We start from the raw sequence: 17,172 nt of genomic DNA on the forward strand, positions 1-17,172 counted from the left end.
GGAATAAATGCAATACAATTTCACAAATTAGACTTTCGATTGTAAATGTAGGTTAGTGCTCCTGATAGTCTGTAGACCAGCAGAGAATGCCCTGCATCAATAATATATTAGGAGGAAAACAGCCCCCTTAAATTGCAATACCAGTGTAATTTAAAAATTTAAAAATTAGAAATACTAATCAGCGAACTCACAATAAAATATCACAATCTTCATGAAACATAGCAAAAATTAAATTGCCTAAAAGGTGAGCACTTGTAAAAAAACAAAACAAACAAAAAAAAAACAATTAAAATCTAAGTACCACTATGTTTTGCCAACATATTCAGTTACATAAATATTAATTCTGTTTCAGTGGGACCACATGAAAGCCTAATGATATTAAAGCCAACTTAATTGAGAGCAAAATGGTGGCCTAATGATTTCCAAGACACACTAATAATGCAATGTTGAGGAAAGATGATGAAAGGAGCCACAGGGTGAAAGGAGATTGTTGTTTGCCCCTTGGCATCATGCATGGAATATGTAAATGTTTCACTGTGTGCATAATTAGATTTGGAATGTGTATTATTGATAGATGCGGTGTGGCCCATCATTTCTTAAGCACTTAATGATAATAACAATGTTAGTATACAGCGACCCCAAGTGTCCGTATAGGAAACTGCAGAAGTGGGCACGCTAGAAAATATATTTTTTAGTTTTGGTTTTTATAGCCAGTGTCAACATAAAACTAACATATTGGCAGCATAAATAATATAATAATGATAAGAATAATCATGATCGTAAATAAAACCAAAAATTGCATAATGGTACAGTTTTGTCGGAGTAATTAAATAATTGTAAATAAATTACAAAAATATCACATACAAAAAATGAATTACAGTAAATATATCAATTCGGGGATTAAATAATAATCTCCATTAAATAAGCAACACAAATACATGACGAAACACCTCCTGGTTCGTGGGTGCGGGAGGGGGGAGTGAGGGTCTGCGCGTTGCATGCTGGGTTCGTGTCACGCTTGCACTGACAAGATGGTAGAGATGTTTGTTGTGATTTAACAAAAAGTAGCTCACCTTGAAGTTGTTGTCACGTTTTACCACGAGCTAAATTTGACTTTACTTAGGAGAAATAGTTTTGTTTTATTTAAAAAAAAAAACAAAACCGTAGCGAAGAAAATAAGCAGTGAGTGGACGGCATGCCGCTAAAAAAGTATGTTTTTGCAGCGTCACGGACACACAAAGCGCACTTCTCGCCTGCTGCTCACGTTTAACAATTGCTGTTTTGTGACTGCGTTGGTCATTAAATGTTTGCCGAACTACTGTGACCGCGTGGTTACGTTTGACATTTTTCGTCGTGTTCAGAAAGTCGACTGAAAAAATATCAAGTTGCCAGCATGACGTCACGGCTTGGGGGCACAGCATGTTGTTGACGTGTGTGTAACTAATAAACATTTATTAGAAACTTTTAAAAACAAGGTTTTAGGTTTTGTTAGATTCTATTGCCCTTTCAGTTTATTTGTGTGTGTTTTTTTTTTTTTTTTAAATAAAATCGCAATATGTTACTCTCTTATCCAAAAAATAACAAATAATGTAAACATTTTGAAGTTTCAACCAATTTCCCTCAAATGTGATTAAGTACAGTAAATATTTTTTTGTGTGCTGTATATAATAGTAATATAATTGTTTTTTCCAGGGGTATTGTCCTCTGGACCTGTAGAAGGTTTCGCAATCCAGCCGAATGTAAGTCACTTCACATCATAATCTAGGTGTCACTTCTTTAGCAGACTTATGCCAATCAAACTAAATATGCTACCAAATATCTTTGGCTTCAGGAACAGATCAGCAGCGAAGAATCTCATCGAGCGATACTTTCGGCAGTTAACCGACGGCTGTGGGAATGACGACTGTGACAACGAGTTCTGCGCTTCCTGTCGCCGCTTCCGACCGCTGGACAAAAACGAGGCGGCGGTCCGAGCGCTGGAGCTGTGGCAGAAGAACGCCAAGCTCTGCGATTCCAAAACGTCACCGACAGAATCTGACATTCAGGCTGTGGTGGATGTTAAAGAGGACTTCTCAGGTACTGTGGAGCTGATTTTGAGTTTTCAAAATATTTAAATATTTGTTTTTGTGAGCAAAAGTTGATTTGGGGTTGTAAATCCGGTGGTAAAAAAACAAAAAAAAACAAAAACAAAACACATTTTGTTTTATTTCATTTTTTAAATTTTCTTGTAACATCGTAGGGCTGGGCGATAAAATCTCAGTTTTTTTTTTTCCAATCAGCACTATTATGATTTTAATCTAATACACCCAATAAACATTTCTTTAAAGGATTAATTTACTCAAAAATAATTCATGTGCAAAATGTTCAGACAAAAATAATGTTAATGTTAATTTATGTTAAAACTGATTTAGAATCAGTTTACATGATTGTTGTCTGAACATTTTGCTGAGGATTTATTTTTGAATAAATGAAACCTTTAACTAAACGTATGTTGGGTTTATTGGATTAAAATTGGAATTGTCCTGAATGACTGGTGGGGAAAAATAAAAATCGAGATTTTATTTTTTTGTCCACATTGCAGAGCCCTATCCCTCATTTGAGCCATGAAAAACCCTGATTATTTAGTATTCTCTTCATTGTTTTGCTCTAGATGTCCATTACCTCACAGAGAACACAATTTGCACGATTCTGAGCGTGTGCGAAGAGGACGGCGACTACTCGGCCCTCATCCGCGTTGTCGGCCGGGTGTTCTCCAATGCCAATTCCCTGATAAAAAGCTTCCGTAAAAACGAGCCCGAGCCGAGAGACGGTGCTTCGGATCAGCCGGGCGCCTCCCCCGAAGTCGCCGTGGACGTTGACTCGGTGCGGCGCGTCTACGAGCGACTTGAGAAAATCGAGCAGGCCGAGTCAGCTCTGCTCAACGCGCTCGTCTACCTCACCCCCAACCTGGAGCTGGACCTAGAGTACCTGGAGGCGTACCAGACCGATCCCGACTACCTGAACATCTTCGTCATCCTGATGGAGAATCGCAACCTACACAGTCCCGAGTACCTGGAGATGGCGCTGCCGCAGCTGTGCAAGGCCATGAGCAAGCTGCCGGTGGCCGCCCTCGCCCGCCTGTGCAAGCTGTGGTCCGGGTACGAGCTCCCGCACATCCGCCGCCTGATGGAGACCTTCCAGCAGCTCATCACCTACACCGTGGTCAGCCAGGAGTACGGCGGCGAGCACCTGGTCAACGAAGACGACACGGTGGTGGCAGCTTGCAAATGTCTGAAGGTGGTCTTCTACGCCAGCATGGTGGGCGGCGATGTGGACACGGAGCACAACGACGACGAGGACGACGACGAGGCCGACTCGGACCAGCTCAGCCTGCACGAGCTCCTGGGCGAGGAGCGGCTTTACAAGAAGGCCCCTCAGGTGGACCTACTGGAGAAAGAACTCGGGGTCCGTCCCATCGACAGCCGGAAGCCGCTCATCCCTTTCGAGGACTTTGTCAACGAGTCTCTGAACGACGTGGTGGAGATGGACAAGGACTTCACCTTTTTCAAGGTGGACGCGGAAACGAAATTCTCCTTCCAGACGTGCCCCTTCGTCCTCAACGTGGTCACCAAGAACCAGGGGCTGTACTACGACAACCGGATCAGGATGTACAGCGAGCGTCGACTCACCGCCCTCTACAGCACGGCCCAGGGGCAGCAGCCCAGCCCTTACCTCAAGCTCAAAGTGCGGCGAGACCACGTCATCGACGATGCGCTCGTCCGAGTGAGGCGCTGCGATTGTTTACCCGTACAGATACATTGCAGTACATCTCAGATCAGTGTTATGCATTGAAATGAGGAGAAAATGTTGAAAGTAGTGCTGTCACTATTGAATATTTTTAGAATCGATTAATCTATCCGTTATTCAATCCATTAATCGACTAATTGGATTCATTTTAATTTTGCGTGAACTCATTCAGACTCAAAAACGTATAAATACGGTTTTTTAATACTTTGTCCTTCACTCACTTTTTTTTTTTTTTTGGGTAAACCATACAGAAGCTTCAATGCAGCTTCTGATCTGAAGAGGTCGCTTAAAGCAATGTTAGCTATTACAAAAAATGGCCACCGGGTGGCAGCAGAGTATAAGAGATCAGCCAGGGCCGTGTTGCAACAAGCTCTTTTTGCAAGTGTTTTCAGCAGGTTTGTGAATTTTGATGAAACTTAGCTATATTTAATTTGCTTATTGCTGCAAAACGGAAACAGATAGAAATATACTTTTTCTTTGAAAATTGATAATTTTGATTAAACACAAAAGATAATCAATCTTTTTTCATGAAGGACTACAGAAATCTGTGAACAATTACGATTAATATGCTGAAATCAGAGGATTTGGACAATTTGAACTTAAATTAATAAATGGCTCCAAACGATTACTTGATTATTAAAATAGTTGTGGATTCATTTGATGATCGATTACTTGTCGATTAATCAATTAATTTTGACAGCTCTAGTTCAAAGAAGAACAGTTTTGGTATCCGAGTCTGTGTTGTACTTTATTCATCCCCACGAATAGTGGGGATTACTCTCCCAAGTGAAAGCCCATTAACCATTCACCATTTGCGCCTACGATGCAGCTGGAGATGATCTCCATGGAGAACCCGTCCGACCTGAAGAAGCAACTCTTTGTCGAGTTTGAGGGCGAGCAAGGCGTGGACGAGGGTGGCGTTTCCAAGGAGTTCTTCCAGTTGGTCCTGGAGGAAATTTTCAACCCCGACATCGGTGAGATGAGTCTTCAATAAAGAGAATGTAGATTTCTGAAAACAACCGTGACTAATTGCTCTCATCTATCGGCTGCTGTGTTTGAATCGATCTGTGTTTTGCTACTGTCCGTGCAGGGATGTTCACCTACGACGACGACACCAAGCTCTTCTGGTTCAACTCGTCCTCCCTGGAAATCGAAGCTCAGTACACTCTGGTGGGCATCGTGCTCGGCCTGGCCATCTACAACAACTGCATCCTGGATGTGCACTTCCCCATGGTGGTCTACAGGAAGCTCATGGGCAAGAGGGGCACCTTCTGCGACCTCCCCGACTCACATCCAGTACATTTGCCTATTCTTTGCTTCCATGTGCACCCACTTTATTAACTCATTTGCTCTCAATAACGTGTAAATACGTTTTTATGTTCTACGTGTCCCAAAGACGTATTTATACGTTTTTTTGTTGTTTTTTTATGCTAGAGCATACAGAAGGTTTTGATGCAGCCTCTCAACTGCAAAGAACGGTTGCAGAAATGGTAGTTATTACACAAACGGCCAGCAGGTGGCAGCAGAGCAAAGGAGATCAACCAGGGCCATCTAGAGAAAAAGCTAAATTACTTACAATTTTAAATATATTTGTGAAAACTGATGAAACTTAGCTCTCTTCTAATGCTGCAAAACGGAAACAGATAGAAACATACTTTTTTTTTCCTGATGAAAGAAGAGACTTTAATCTTTCTTTTGATAGGTTCCATGCTTTTATAACTATAGAACACAATATTCTGTGGGCCTTGCAAAATCAGTCAAAATCCAGTAAAACAGCCGGGAGCGAACGGGACTGCTTCTGTGAAAATGGCTGCGAGTGAATGAGTTAAAAGTCTTCAATAAAACGCACCACAAGTGTTTTGGTAGACAGTGGAGTAAATGCGGGGTCTCCCATTCATGAACATCAAAGACAATTTAGAGTCCTTGAGGGGCTATTTACATGTTAGTCATCTTTTTTTTGTTTCAGGTACTTTACCAGAGTCTGAAGGAGCTGCTGGACTACAGCGGCGATGTGGAGGCGGACATGGCGCTCACCTTCCAGATCTCCCACACAGACCTTTTCGGAAGCCCCGTGCTGTACGACCTGAAGGAGAAAGCGGAAGACGTTCCTGTTTCCAAGGAGAACAGACAGGTAACAGGAAAAATAGAGGGAATCCCCGTTCATGGCCGACGGGGGGGATGCGGTTCAGACCTGTACGTGAAAATTCTGGATGTGAAAATACCCCAACTTAGCCAAACTATATCATGTTTGTCCATCTAAAGTCCACTAGCTTCATGCTGACATAAGATTTTGCTGTAACGTTTTGTTTTTTTTGCAGGAGTTTGTGGACCTGTACGCCGACTACATCCTAAACACGAGCGTGGAGAGGCAGTTCCGTGCGTTCAAGAAAGGTTTTCTCATGGTCACCAGTGAGTCCCCATTGAAATACTTGTTCAGGCCCGAGGAAGTGGAGCTGCTTATCTGTGGAAGCAGGGTGAGGAAGCATGCTTTTATAATGCAATTTAGTTTTCTTCTTGTTGTTGTTTTCCTTTTTTTCCAAACCGCTATTCTCGTGGTCAAACAGAAACTTGACTTTGAGGCCCTGGAGAAGTCGGTCGAGTATGACGGCGGCTATTGCAAAGACACGCAAATTATCAAGTAAGTTTGACTGCACATTTCTCCAAGGAAATACAGTGTTGCTTTGAGATAGGAGCTTCATTTGTTCCAAAACAGTCGCACCTCAAGTCACATTTCCCCACTGAAATGAATATAAGTGCTATGAATCCATTTCAGCTGACATAAAAACCCAATGTTTTTTTTTTTAATCATGTTTATAAAGAGTAGAAGAGCACTTTACACAAACATAGTAGTAATCATGTAATTTAATAGAATGTAAATAATAATCTGTCTAATTAATTCACTTCACTGTGATTGGTGTGATCTGCACCTTTGACCACCAGGGGGCAATATAATACAGCTATAAATAGAGACTCCTCAGCAAGGTTATTTTAGTTAACTAAAACTAACGAAAAAAAACTAAAACTAAAATTCAAAAAACAATTTTGTTAACAAAATAAAATAAAAACGAAAGTCCTTTTTAAAAACAAAAACTAACTGAAACTAAAACTAACTATAATTATAGCAAAAATGTTTGTTCTCGTCTTTGGTAATTAATTTAATGCATGAGCCTCTGGGGATGATTTTAAATGTGATTTTAAGTGGATTTATTTTGATATTAACCGGAATTAGGACGTTTGAAAGTGTGTCACTCAGAAGTGACATCATCTAGCAGCAGCCAATAGAAAAGCACCTTCAGAGGACGTCGCTTTCATGGTGTTTTTTTTTTTTTTTTTTTAAATATTGCGCACAAGTAATAAACTTAAAAACAAAACAAAACTGAAACTAACTAAAACTAAAACTACCGGTAAACATTTATTAAATAATTAAAACTAATTAAAAAAAAATTAACAGAACCACCCAGAAAACCAATTTAAACTAACTAAATTTAAACAAAAAAAAAACTCAAAACAAAACTAACTAAAATGAAAAATTCCAAAATATATAATAACCCTGCTCCTCCTCAGTAAGATTTAATAAAGCGTGCGGGTGCGTATTATTGGAATTATTTATGGTAGTTTTCACTGAGAATTAAGAATACCTACATGTGAGTATTGTTATATTATCGGTCTATGTGTTGCTCCATTGACATTATTCAAAATTTGGTTGCTTAAAAAGTTATATCACTGCGACATCAGTGCTATTTGTTAGCAGTTAGCATGTCTGTGACGGTTCCAACTATGTGTTAGCAAGCAGACTTTGTAGCAATACACTTGTGAAGATGTTGATTTATTTATTTATTTATTTTTAATAGGGATTTTTGGGAAACGCTGCACTCGTTCGGAGAGGAGCAGAAGAGGCTGTTTCTTCAATTCACCACCGGCACGGACCGAGCGCCGGTCGGCGGGCTCGGCAAGCTCAAAATGATCATTGCCAAAAACGGCTCGGACACCGACAGGTACGAACCGACAGCGCCAAACCAGCCTCCCATTCTATTAGTCAAGTCACTTACAGGTAAAGGAACATGGTCCAAAGCATATCAACATCTTATGTCCAACATCTATCTATGGAGAGAAACATATCACATCCCACATCATTTTTGGACAGAAGCATTTCCCGATCCAACGCATACCACATCGCACGACCTTCCCACGAGTCTGTGTTGTCTCGCAGGCTGCCGACGTCGCACACCTGTTTCAACGCGCTGCTCCTTCCGGAATATTCCTCCAAGGAGAAACTGCGAGAGCGGCTCCTCAAGGCCATCACTTACGCCAAAGGCTTCGGAATGCTGTGACGCTCCTGCCGTCGAGGTTTTATTTTGGGGGGTTACCAAACCAAGTATGCCTTATACGCAGTGAGGGGTAACCTGCTGCAAACACTGTGCCTCCACAAATAACTCATCGAGCATCACAACAGTGGAACTTGATGTTTTCAAAGTGTGGTCTTTTTAGTGTGTGTGAAAAGCTGTGAAGTGCACTTAAAAATGTAACAGGAAATGATCCTTTGCTAAGCCACACCCCCTAAAACTTCAAACTGGCCAATTACTGCGCAGCATAGACAAACGGTCATGTGAATTCAATTATACGAGTTAGATAGGTTTCGTAGGTCTTAAATGACCAAAAACTATGCAGCCAAGATAAAGATTTTTATTTTGGGCCAAAATGCTAATTTATGCTAGTGATGTTGCGTGTTTTCCAGATAGTTTTATTTTGCATCTATATCCACAAATTAATCCATATAAATATGGATTCTATATAAAGTCTTGCCACTGTCCAAAATGCTAAGCTATGCTAACAAGTCATGGTATCCAAAGAGTTTTTTTTTTTTTTGTATTCAAAATCTCAAATTGACAAGATAAATTCCAGCTTGGAACCATCCTATGTGGCTGTCTAAAATTATGCTACAAAAATCACGTTACCCAGAGTTTGAAAATTAATTTTGATTTAAATTTCCGAGTTTTTTTTTTGGTCCCATATCCCCAAATTTTCCTACCAAAGTCACCAGACTTATCCACAGAGTGAGTCAGGTCCTATTTCCAAATTCCAAATATATAAATACAAGCTTGGGACAAGGCTATGTGGCCATCCAAAATGCTAAAGCTAGGCTACCAAAGTCAAATGTTATCCATCCATCCATCCATTTTCTTGACCGCTTATTCCTCACAAGGGTCGCGTGGGCTGCTGGCGCCTATCTCAGCTGGCTCTGGGCAGTAGGCAGGGGACACCCTGGACTGGTTGCCAGCCAATCGCAGGGCACACAGAGACGAACAACCATCCACACACACGCACACCTAGGGACAATTCGGAGCGCCCAATTAACCTGCCAAGCATGTCTTTGGAATGTGGGAGGAGACCGGAGTAGTCAAATGTTATATTCTTTTCAATTTCTTTGTTCCTGTGACAATTCAATATATTCTTATCCAGCGATTTTGAAAGGGATTTAAAAAATATCTAAATGTATTCTAGCTAAATGAAGGACCTGGATAAAGCTATGCGGTTGTCCGCATAGTTTTGAAACCTGCAGAAATCTACAGGCACATTTTTTTTGCATGCATGCTCTAAGTTAAATCTTGTATTCTGTGAAAAATTATGCAATGCAACCATGCCACTTACTGGAAGGTCAATTTTAATATGTATAGTGTATTTATTTTTGAATTGAAGTGTGACATGTTACTGCTAAACCAAGTGTGTGAGTGAGAGCACTTGGTAACCTTTCATATTCTTCTGCTTATATGTTTGTGATGAAATGTTAAGGGTGCACATGCAGACAAAAAGAAGAAAAAGCCACACACACACGCACACACAAAAAAAATATTTGGTCAAATTTCTCAGGTAACTAATGTGTGACAGTGAATTTGCACTTAGAAAGAAATGTTAAGATATTGCAAACACAATAAAAGTATCACTTTTCCCCTCAATTTACCTTACTTTATCAGGAACAGATTGCACGTGTAAACTCCCGAGTTCACAAGATTTATTGAAGAAAAAAAATCCACAACAAACTTATTAAAATACTTTTAAAAGTATTCTTTGGGCCTGTTCTCAATCTGGCTGACAGTGAAGAATTGGGAGAAGAAACGTGTCCAACATTTTAATCCGACTCCATCCGGGGGCCTTGGTGTGTAAACAATCTGTAGCCTTCTTTTGTTTTCTTTTTGTTATTCTTTCAGATTACCCACAGCACCGAAATGCAGCATCAACTCCAGTCTGTGGTCTGTGTGTGTTTGGTGACGCAGCCGCTAGATGGCGCTGCATTACAACGCATGAAGGCGAAATCCAAAGTGTGCCATTATGCAATTTTCCAGTCATCTTAATATTCATTGACTGATTTAGAGTCCTGTAAAGAAAGTAAAAAGCTTCTAAAATGTCTGTTATCACAAAAGCTGTTCATAATAGTTTTAAATACATGACGGTATTTACCAAAAAGACAAATTTAGACACAGATTGAGACACGTTATTATGGGTAAACCTTCTTATTAGAATTCGTACTAAGATAATAATCATCCGAATTAAACTTTTAAAAATATGTTTATTAACCATAAACGGCACACCGAGCAATTGAAGCACAATAGTTTCTCATTAATTTAGCATCCAACCCCCCCATAAAATGTACAGTATAGGTTGTTTATTATGTTTTAAAAGCAACCACAAATCTCAGCCTCCGTCGTCATTGGTGCGCCCAAGCTGCATCCTGGTCCACATATCTGGTGTCGATAAGAAAAAGCGAAGGAAAAAAAAAATATAGAGGGAAACATACACGCGAAGAGAGAGAAAGGAGCGAGAGAGCGAAAGAGAGAGAAGTGATGCTGATCCGCGCGCAGCCCAGAGGATGCTATCGATCACATTCACACATCCTTGCCATTTACGCACACGCGTAAAAGTCCCCCCACCTCTTTAAACGCTGACAATGAGGTGCCGATCAATGAATCCCACCTCCCCCAAAAAACTACCCCCAAAGTAACCGCTTTTGCACCTCTTCAGGTAGCGCCCATTTGGAAGCGTTTCCGATGCAGAACTCCGCACCAGCGCAGTCCGGGATGGTGAGCCAGTGTCAGCCGATGTTCGGAGACTTCGCGGCCGTGCACGGCGTCGGCCGAGCGGACACGTGGGCGCGGCGTGCCGGAGCCACCGGCTTCGGAGGAGGTCACGTTTACCACCATCACCATCACATCCACCACCAGGAGGACTCCAGCGCCAAGCGGCCGGGAGACTCCGCCGCCACGCCGGGCGGAAAAGCGCATGTGGCCGCCAAAGCTCCGCGCTCCTGCTTCACGTTTCCACCCATGCAAGGTAGGAAACCGAAACGGGAAAGAGCACCGACATATTTAAATATAAGTACTACTTGAAAAAAAACCCTGGTAGAAATACCCTAACTGCTTTGATGAAGAAGAAAAAGAAAAGTACAAACTAAAATGTACTCCAGTTTCCACCCACACCTGCAAAACATGTTAGGCTAATTAATACTGTAAAACCTCCCATACACATGAATGTCAATTTGTTTATCTATATGTACACTGTGATTGTCTGGCGATCAATACAAGGTGTACCCCGCTTCTTGCTCAAAGGGATAAGTTCCAGTCAAGTGGAATGGATGCAATCACTGTTGTGCAAATGATTGCTTAAGAGAATTTTTTTTCTCTCATTTTATTGATGAATCTGATCAATTCAAAAAAATAAAAATAAAAATAGTTTCTTCTGAAGCTCAAAATCCACTTCCACTAAAAATAAGGCTGTGATATGACATATGTTTACAAAAGTAAAGTTTGTGTTGCCATTGTGGAGAAACTACTACTTCTACTAAACTTCTCACAAAATACTATCATTTAGAGCATTTATTTACAAAAAAAGAAGAAAAAGGGTCAGAATATTAAAAAACAAAAAAAAAACAAAAAAACAGATCAACTTCTCACTGTTAATATTTTTTTGGCTGTAAATAGGCCTACAATATATTACTGGCTATGTAGTTGCACAACTTTCACTGTAATCTTATTGTAAACATTTCACAGTAAATTGTGTCATGCCATGAAATTACTGAGCTGCTGTGCGATACTTTTACTATGAAAACAATGCATCTCAGTAGCTGGTAATTTACTGTCAATTTACCCTAGAAATAATACTGTCAAATATTAGATATTTTTACTCCGTTTGCACCAACATACATTGAATCTGCTCCCCAAGGTGAAAAAAAGATTTTCTACAATCGGAAAATAATTTATTCAAATTCGAAATCTGATTTTTGAGACAAAAAAAAAGACAAAAAAAGAAGAGAGATTTAGTTTTTATTCTAAGACCATGTTGTTCTGCTTTTAATGCTTTTGATTTATTGTAAATGCAAAAAAATAATGGCAGGCTGCAGTACACATTTATAACCATAATAATGAACATAACTTCTTAAAATGAAGCATTGTTTTCGCTGTTGAGGCAGATTTGGTGATGTACCAAATGAAGTGTCCTTAGCGCACACAATACACAGTGAAGCTAACATGAATCAAACCAGTGCTCCAAAATAGTGCTTGTATTTATTTTTATTTCAAAACAACCTTGTGTAAACGGCCCCTTAGTGCGAAACCCTCAGACACACATACACTGATGAAAAATACACTGGAGTGCAACAAGCCACAGACAATTTAAAAAAACAACAAAAAAAAAAAAAAAAAACACAAATCTTGCATTGTATGACCATGTCATACTTCCTTGACCTTCATCCTTGATGACCTCTTACAATGTCTCCATAAGGGGGCGCAAATTCTCCATACTAACCCCAATAATTGACAAAGTCTTAATTTCCTTGTTGGGCCGCACATATTGCGTATATCAAAAACCGCCACTGACTTACAGTATATACTACCTTGTAACCATGGGTTCATTAGTTAAAGTTGAAATCCTGGTTTGCCCTACTTCCTAAACCACGGCTGTGCCAATCCAGCTAGGCGTCCATTTTTTGACGGCCTGGCTGCATCATATAGAAAAATGTACAATTGTAAGAAAGTTTGGACAACCCAGTCAATAGAGTACCCCAAAGATGCATCTATCGACTATTTTTAGAGTATTATACCAATGATCCCATCATTTAATCCCGTTATCAAACAAAAATAGATTTTGTATTATTACGCAATACCAACACACAATCCAATAGCAAAGTGAATGTGAGGTGTAGGTGTTATTTCTCTCCGTTGTAGTATCTGTGACTGAATGTGTGAAGCTTTAAAAGGCAGGACCTGGTCTGGTGAGTGACGTGGGCGTCGATGAAACGAGAGCTGTTGTCGGCTCAGGTTTTAGCGTCTGGCTGTTAACCAGCTAACTGTTAACCAGTCTGCATGTTGAATGCTTGAAAATTGTGCTTATTGTTTGCTTATTTATTATTGTTTGCGAAGTACTTAACTCATTGGACGAAAAAGGGATTCAGTTCTTGAAGCCTCAGTTATAGTGGCTTCTCTTGGTGAAAACTAAATTTAAATGTTAGTTTTGAAATCCTTGATACACACAGTATCATTAGAGAGTTCTGGGGGAAAATGAGAAGGAGAAGTGGCAGGAAAACAGGCCAAAAGATTGATTTCAGGGGGTAAGGCAGAGCATGATTAACTATCAAAAGTGTGATCTGGAGAAAATTTTCCAATTTCCTGAGCTGGATGAGTCCTTAAAATCTTTCTCGGGAATTCTTATCTGACAAGTGAATCATCTCAACACTTTTAATGTGATTGATAAGAACATTAAGCAACATTTCACATAGTTCCGACTGCTTTATTACTCACATCTTGGTGATGAAAAGCTTACTTGTGTCACCATTCACTTCGGGTTGGGCCTTCTTGGCTAACAATGGCTCTCGCTATTGTCATTTACGCATTTTCGTCACTGTGAAAAAAAGTTCTGAAACCTTTTGTATTTTTGATGAAATCTATTTATTTTCTATTTGTTTTTGAAATAGTCAAAATGAGTATGTTTCACAGTTAAAATGAGTCAGGATAGCCTTGTGGAAAGCACGCTGCTCCATCCTGAGAGAGCGGAGGTAATTACCCCGTCCTAAATCATGATTAGACAGAACAGACTTTTATATTAGCAGTCATCCTTGCAGCAAGAAGGGGAGGATCAACGTATTTGATTGTTGTTTCTTCTTGCCAAACACAAACCATATGTCCTCCCGACGTCTCTCCGCGTTTATTGCGAGCTCCGGCGTGCCCCGGGCGCTCCGTCACTGAGCATCCAGCGCCCGGCATGAATCGTCCTATTGTCCCGCCGCTTTTCAACCGGAGCGCAATTGCGGATTATGCCGTGCGGATTGACACTGAGCAAGACACGTTCGCGTTTGTTTGTTTGTTTGTTTGTTTGTGTGGCTCCGAGAGGCAAACCAGACTGAATATTTTGATGTATGGAATGTGTTCTGTTCTTCAGCCTCCCATGGCGTGCTGAAAAACACATCTGCTCCCGTCTTCAAAACATGACGGGTTAGATGTCGTAAATTCAGTTCCGTTGCGCTATTGTTGTTTTGCTGTGTACAGAATATCCTCTATTGTCAATTCTGAGGATTTTGCTGATTATTGAGAACAGTGGGTGGAAGACCAAGAAACTTTACAGTCAAACTTGAGGTACGTAGCCTACTAGCTAGCTACAGTATAGGCTAACGGTAACGGCAAGCACTCACGTACAATAAAATGGGGTATAAGGGCCAACCTTCCGTGTGTCATTTCCGGGGTTGGGTAGAGTAGCCAAAAATTGTACTCAAGTAAGAGTAGTGTTACTTCAAAATAATATTACGCAAATAAAAGTAAATAGTCATGAAAAAATCACAGGTACAAGCAAAAAAGTATTCACTGAAAAGAATACTTAAGTACTGAGAGACTGCTTAACATGAAGCCTGATTTTTTTTAATTGTCTGTCTGTCTGTCTGTCTAGATAGATAGATAGATAAACTTAAAGATGTGGAAAGAGACTACATGTGTAAATGTTTAACACTGTATGGGAAACAGGAAGCGTAAACTGGCAGAAGCTAGGAAAAGCCAACAATAATCCAATCCAGAAAGATCCATTAGTGATCCTCTCATAAATTGAGTCAATAGACAGACAGAGCGGAATGTATCCGATAAAAAAAAAAGAAAGGTGAGCCAATCACTGCTCTACCTCAAAAACTTTTCCACAAAAACTTTAGCGAGGTATCAAATGATGCGAGAACGCACGCTTCACTCAAAACCAGATATTCTTTTTCAGGGGGTAGGGGGAGCAATTTTTTTTTTTTTTGTATTGAGTAACCACTAATATTTATAGCTCAGTGTTGGGCAAACCAGTGTTGGGCAATTTCACAGAAAAGTGCAAATGGATGAATAAATGGGACAATTCCATATACTGTATGTCAAAGATTAATCGAAACAAGAGATAAATAGTTTCCATTTTTTTCACTATTCGTGCTTTTAAATCGTGACGTAAGGATGAGGGATGCTGACGTAAATATCTGATCGGAAACTAATCGTTTCCGTTTATTCTCTACCGGGACATATGTGTTCCACTTCAAAAAATTTGGTTGAACCAGTGGTTGGGGACTTCTGCTATACAGATTGTGCTGCGTGGAAATGTTGTTTCCCTAATCCAATACAATCAGTCAAAGGGTCAATCATCTGGTGTGCGGACCTGAGTCGCCGATTGCGATTTTTTTTGCTCTTATCTAGTTCAGGTGCGTTTGGGCACATCACTCGCTGAGCGACATGATTAAGGCAGGTACCAATTGCACAGCCCCGCCGCATCTGATGAATGTCCCACGGGCCAAATGGTTCACCACCGCTGTCTTAGAGTTTAGTGGTCTTCTGGTGAACATGAATGGCGGTAAAGCCAATCCTCGTGCTCATCAGTCTTTTGTGTCATGCCTCATTTCACATTGATCATATTACAGCTTCCCCTTCAAGGGATACCAAGGTGGATTTAAACTGCAGCCCCGCAGCCATTAGTTTTCGACCCATACAGGCAGGAAACGCGGAACAAACTTAGGTTGTCGTTTTCATCCCGATGGAAGTGAAGACGGTGGGATTCAAAGGCTTTACTGTCATATGTAGACATAAATCACAGCAATGGAATTCTTACGTTGTGTTTGTTTTATCCCGAGGCCATCACTTATTACGTCCGGTAACCGGGGTGGGAAATGAGGAAGGACAAATATTTCCTTACTGTGCTGAAGTAGTTTTGTTGTAGCTAGCTAGCTAGCTAGCTATCTAATCTATCTATCTATATAGGTGTACTGTTCACCTATATTTTGATATATTCACTGCTTAAACACTAGCCCATCATTGGAGTTTTGTATTTTTTAGCATAAAGCTAAACTGACTTTTTCAATATATGTGGTTGTTTTAAATACGCAATGTGTAATTATCTTAGTTTTGTGTTAGGTTTGATTGTAAACTTCTATTAGGAGTGGCAAAGATACAAAAACAGCTTGAAGCCTCTTTCCCCAAAAACAATTTCACTGTCTGTCAAACAGCTGCTTCCAAACTCGCAAGTCAGGTCACTCGTATCTCAAAGCACTACTGTCTTAGCATTTGGGTTGTAAATATAAATGAGTGCTTCTAATAGTGTGTGTGCCAGCAGAGAAGCCCTTGTTTGCCCCAATTGCCAACCGCTGCGTTAACATTGAAGTCATGAATGAGCTCAGCGATGATTTACGCTTCAAACATGAGAGCGCTGCTGCAACTGCCTGGGAAGCGTGTTAAAGAGTGCAAATGTTTGCAGTATGTTCCGCTGATTCATAAAGGCCGGGGCCCGGTGATGATTCCTCAGCGGCATTCCCGTAAAAAAAAAAAGCTCACGTCTGGTGGAGCAGACGAGGAGAGAATGCCGGGTAATGGAAGGAGAACGTTCCCTGAGTCAGAGCAGATGGCGAGAGAGGAAACACCGCCGATCTATGCGCTTGAATCACCTCACAATCCACGACGTACGCGGATGAGACACGCTTTTCGAAAAAGGGTTTAATATGGCTGAGAGCATTCTCATCCATTTTGCAATGTAGTACCCAAAAGTCCTTTTCAGCATGATGTCACACATGCTTCCGGGTGGCAAATCACTCAGATTGCACCACTGGAAACAAAAAATTCCACGGCTGATCAAGGCAGACTGATTAAGAAAAGAGGATAAGCCATTATACTAAGATAAACAATGGCTAGCAGTAGCATATAGCACGACTGCTCACTGACTGGGAAAAAAAATGTTTTGACCATCATTTAGTACTTTCCTTGTGAGAAAATGCCAACCCCCCCACACGTTCAAGATACTTCTATAGTTAACACCTGTATTTTGTTCGAACTCTCGTTTATAATGGGTGTAATTCCACTGTCAACCACTACATGGCGGCCCATTTATTTAATTAAGATGTAA

General features: G+C 40.5%; 1 protein-coding gene across 13 annotated transcripts in view; it reads left to right on the forward strand.

Annotated features, from left to right (window-relative positions):
* LOC144026756 (ubiquitin-protein ligase E3A-like) overlaps positions 1–17,172 on the forward strand; it is a 117,535-nt gene that overhangs the window by 2,577 nt on the left and 97,786 nt on the right. For 3 of the 13 annotated variants that reach the window (XM_077533735.1, XM_077533738.1, XM_077533737.1), the window contains exons 2-11: positions 1,693–1,739; positions 1,832–2,076; positions 2,651–3,762; positions 4,616–4,760; positions 4,877–5,082; positions 5,753–5,917; positions 6,105–6,260; positions 6,351–6,424; positions 7,638–7,781; positions 7,997–9,848. In XM_077533735.1, the coding sequence (XP_077389861.1) occupies positions 1,738–1,739; positions 1,832–2,076; positions 2,651–3,762; positions 4,616–4,760; positions 4,877–5,082; positions 5,753–5,917; positions 6,105–6,260; positions 6,351–6,424; positions 7,638–7,781; positions 7,997–8,117 (2,370 nt within the window). In that variant the 5' untranslated portion in view covers positions 1,693–1,737 and the 3' untranslated portion in view covers positions 8,118–9,848. The other 10 variants (XM_077533727.1, XM_077533730.1, XM_077533731.1 and 7 more) reach the window with 8 other exon arrangements.

Source organism: Festucalex cinctus, chromosome 10 (assembly GCF_051991245.1).
Source record: "Festucalex cinctus isolate MCC-2025b chromosome 10, RoL_Fcin_1.0, whole genome shotgun sequence".
In the NCBI taxonomy this organism is placed as follows: Eukaryota; Metazoa; Chordata; class Actinopteri; order Syngnathiformes; family Syngnathidae; genus Festucalex; species Festucalex cinctus.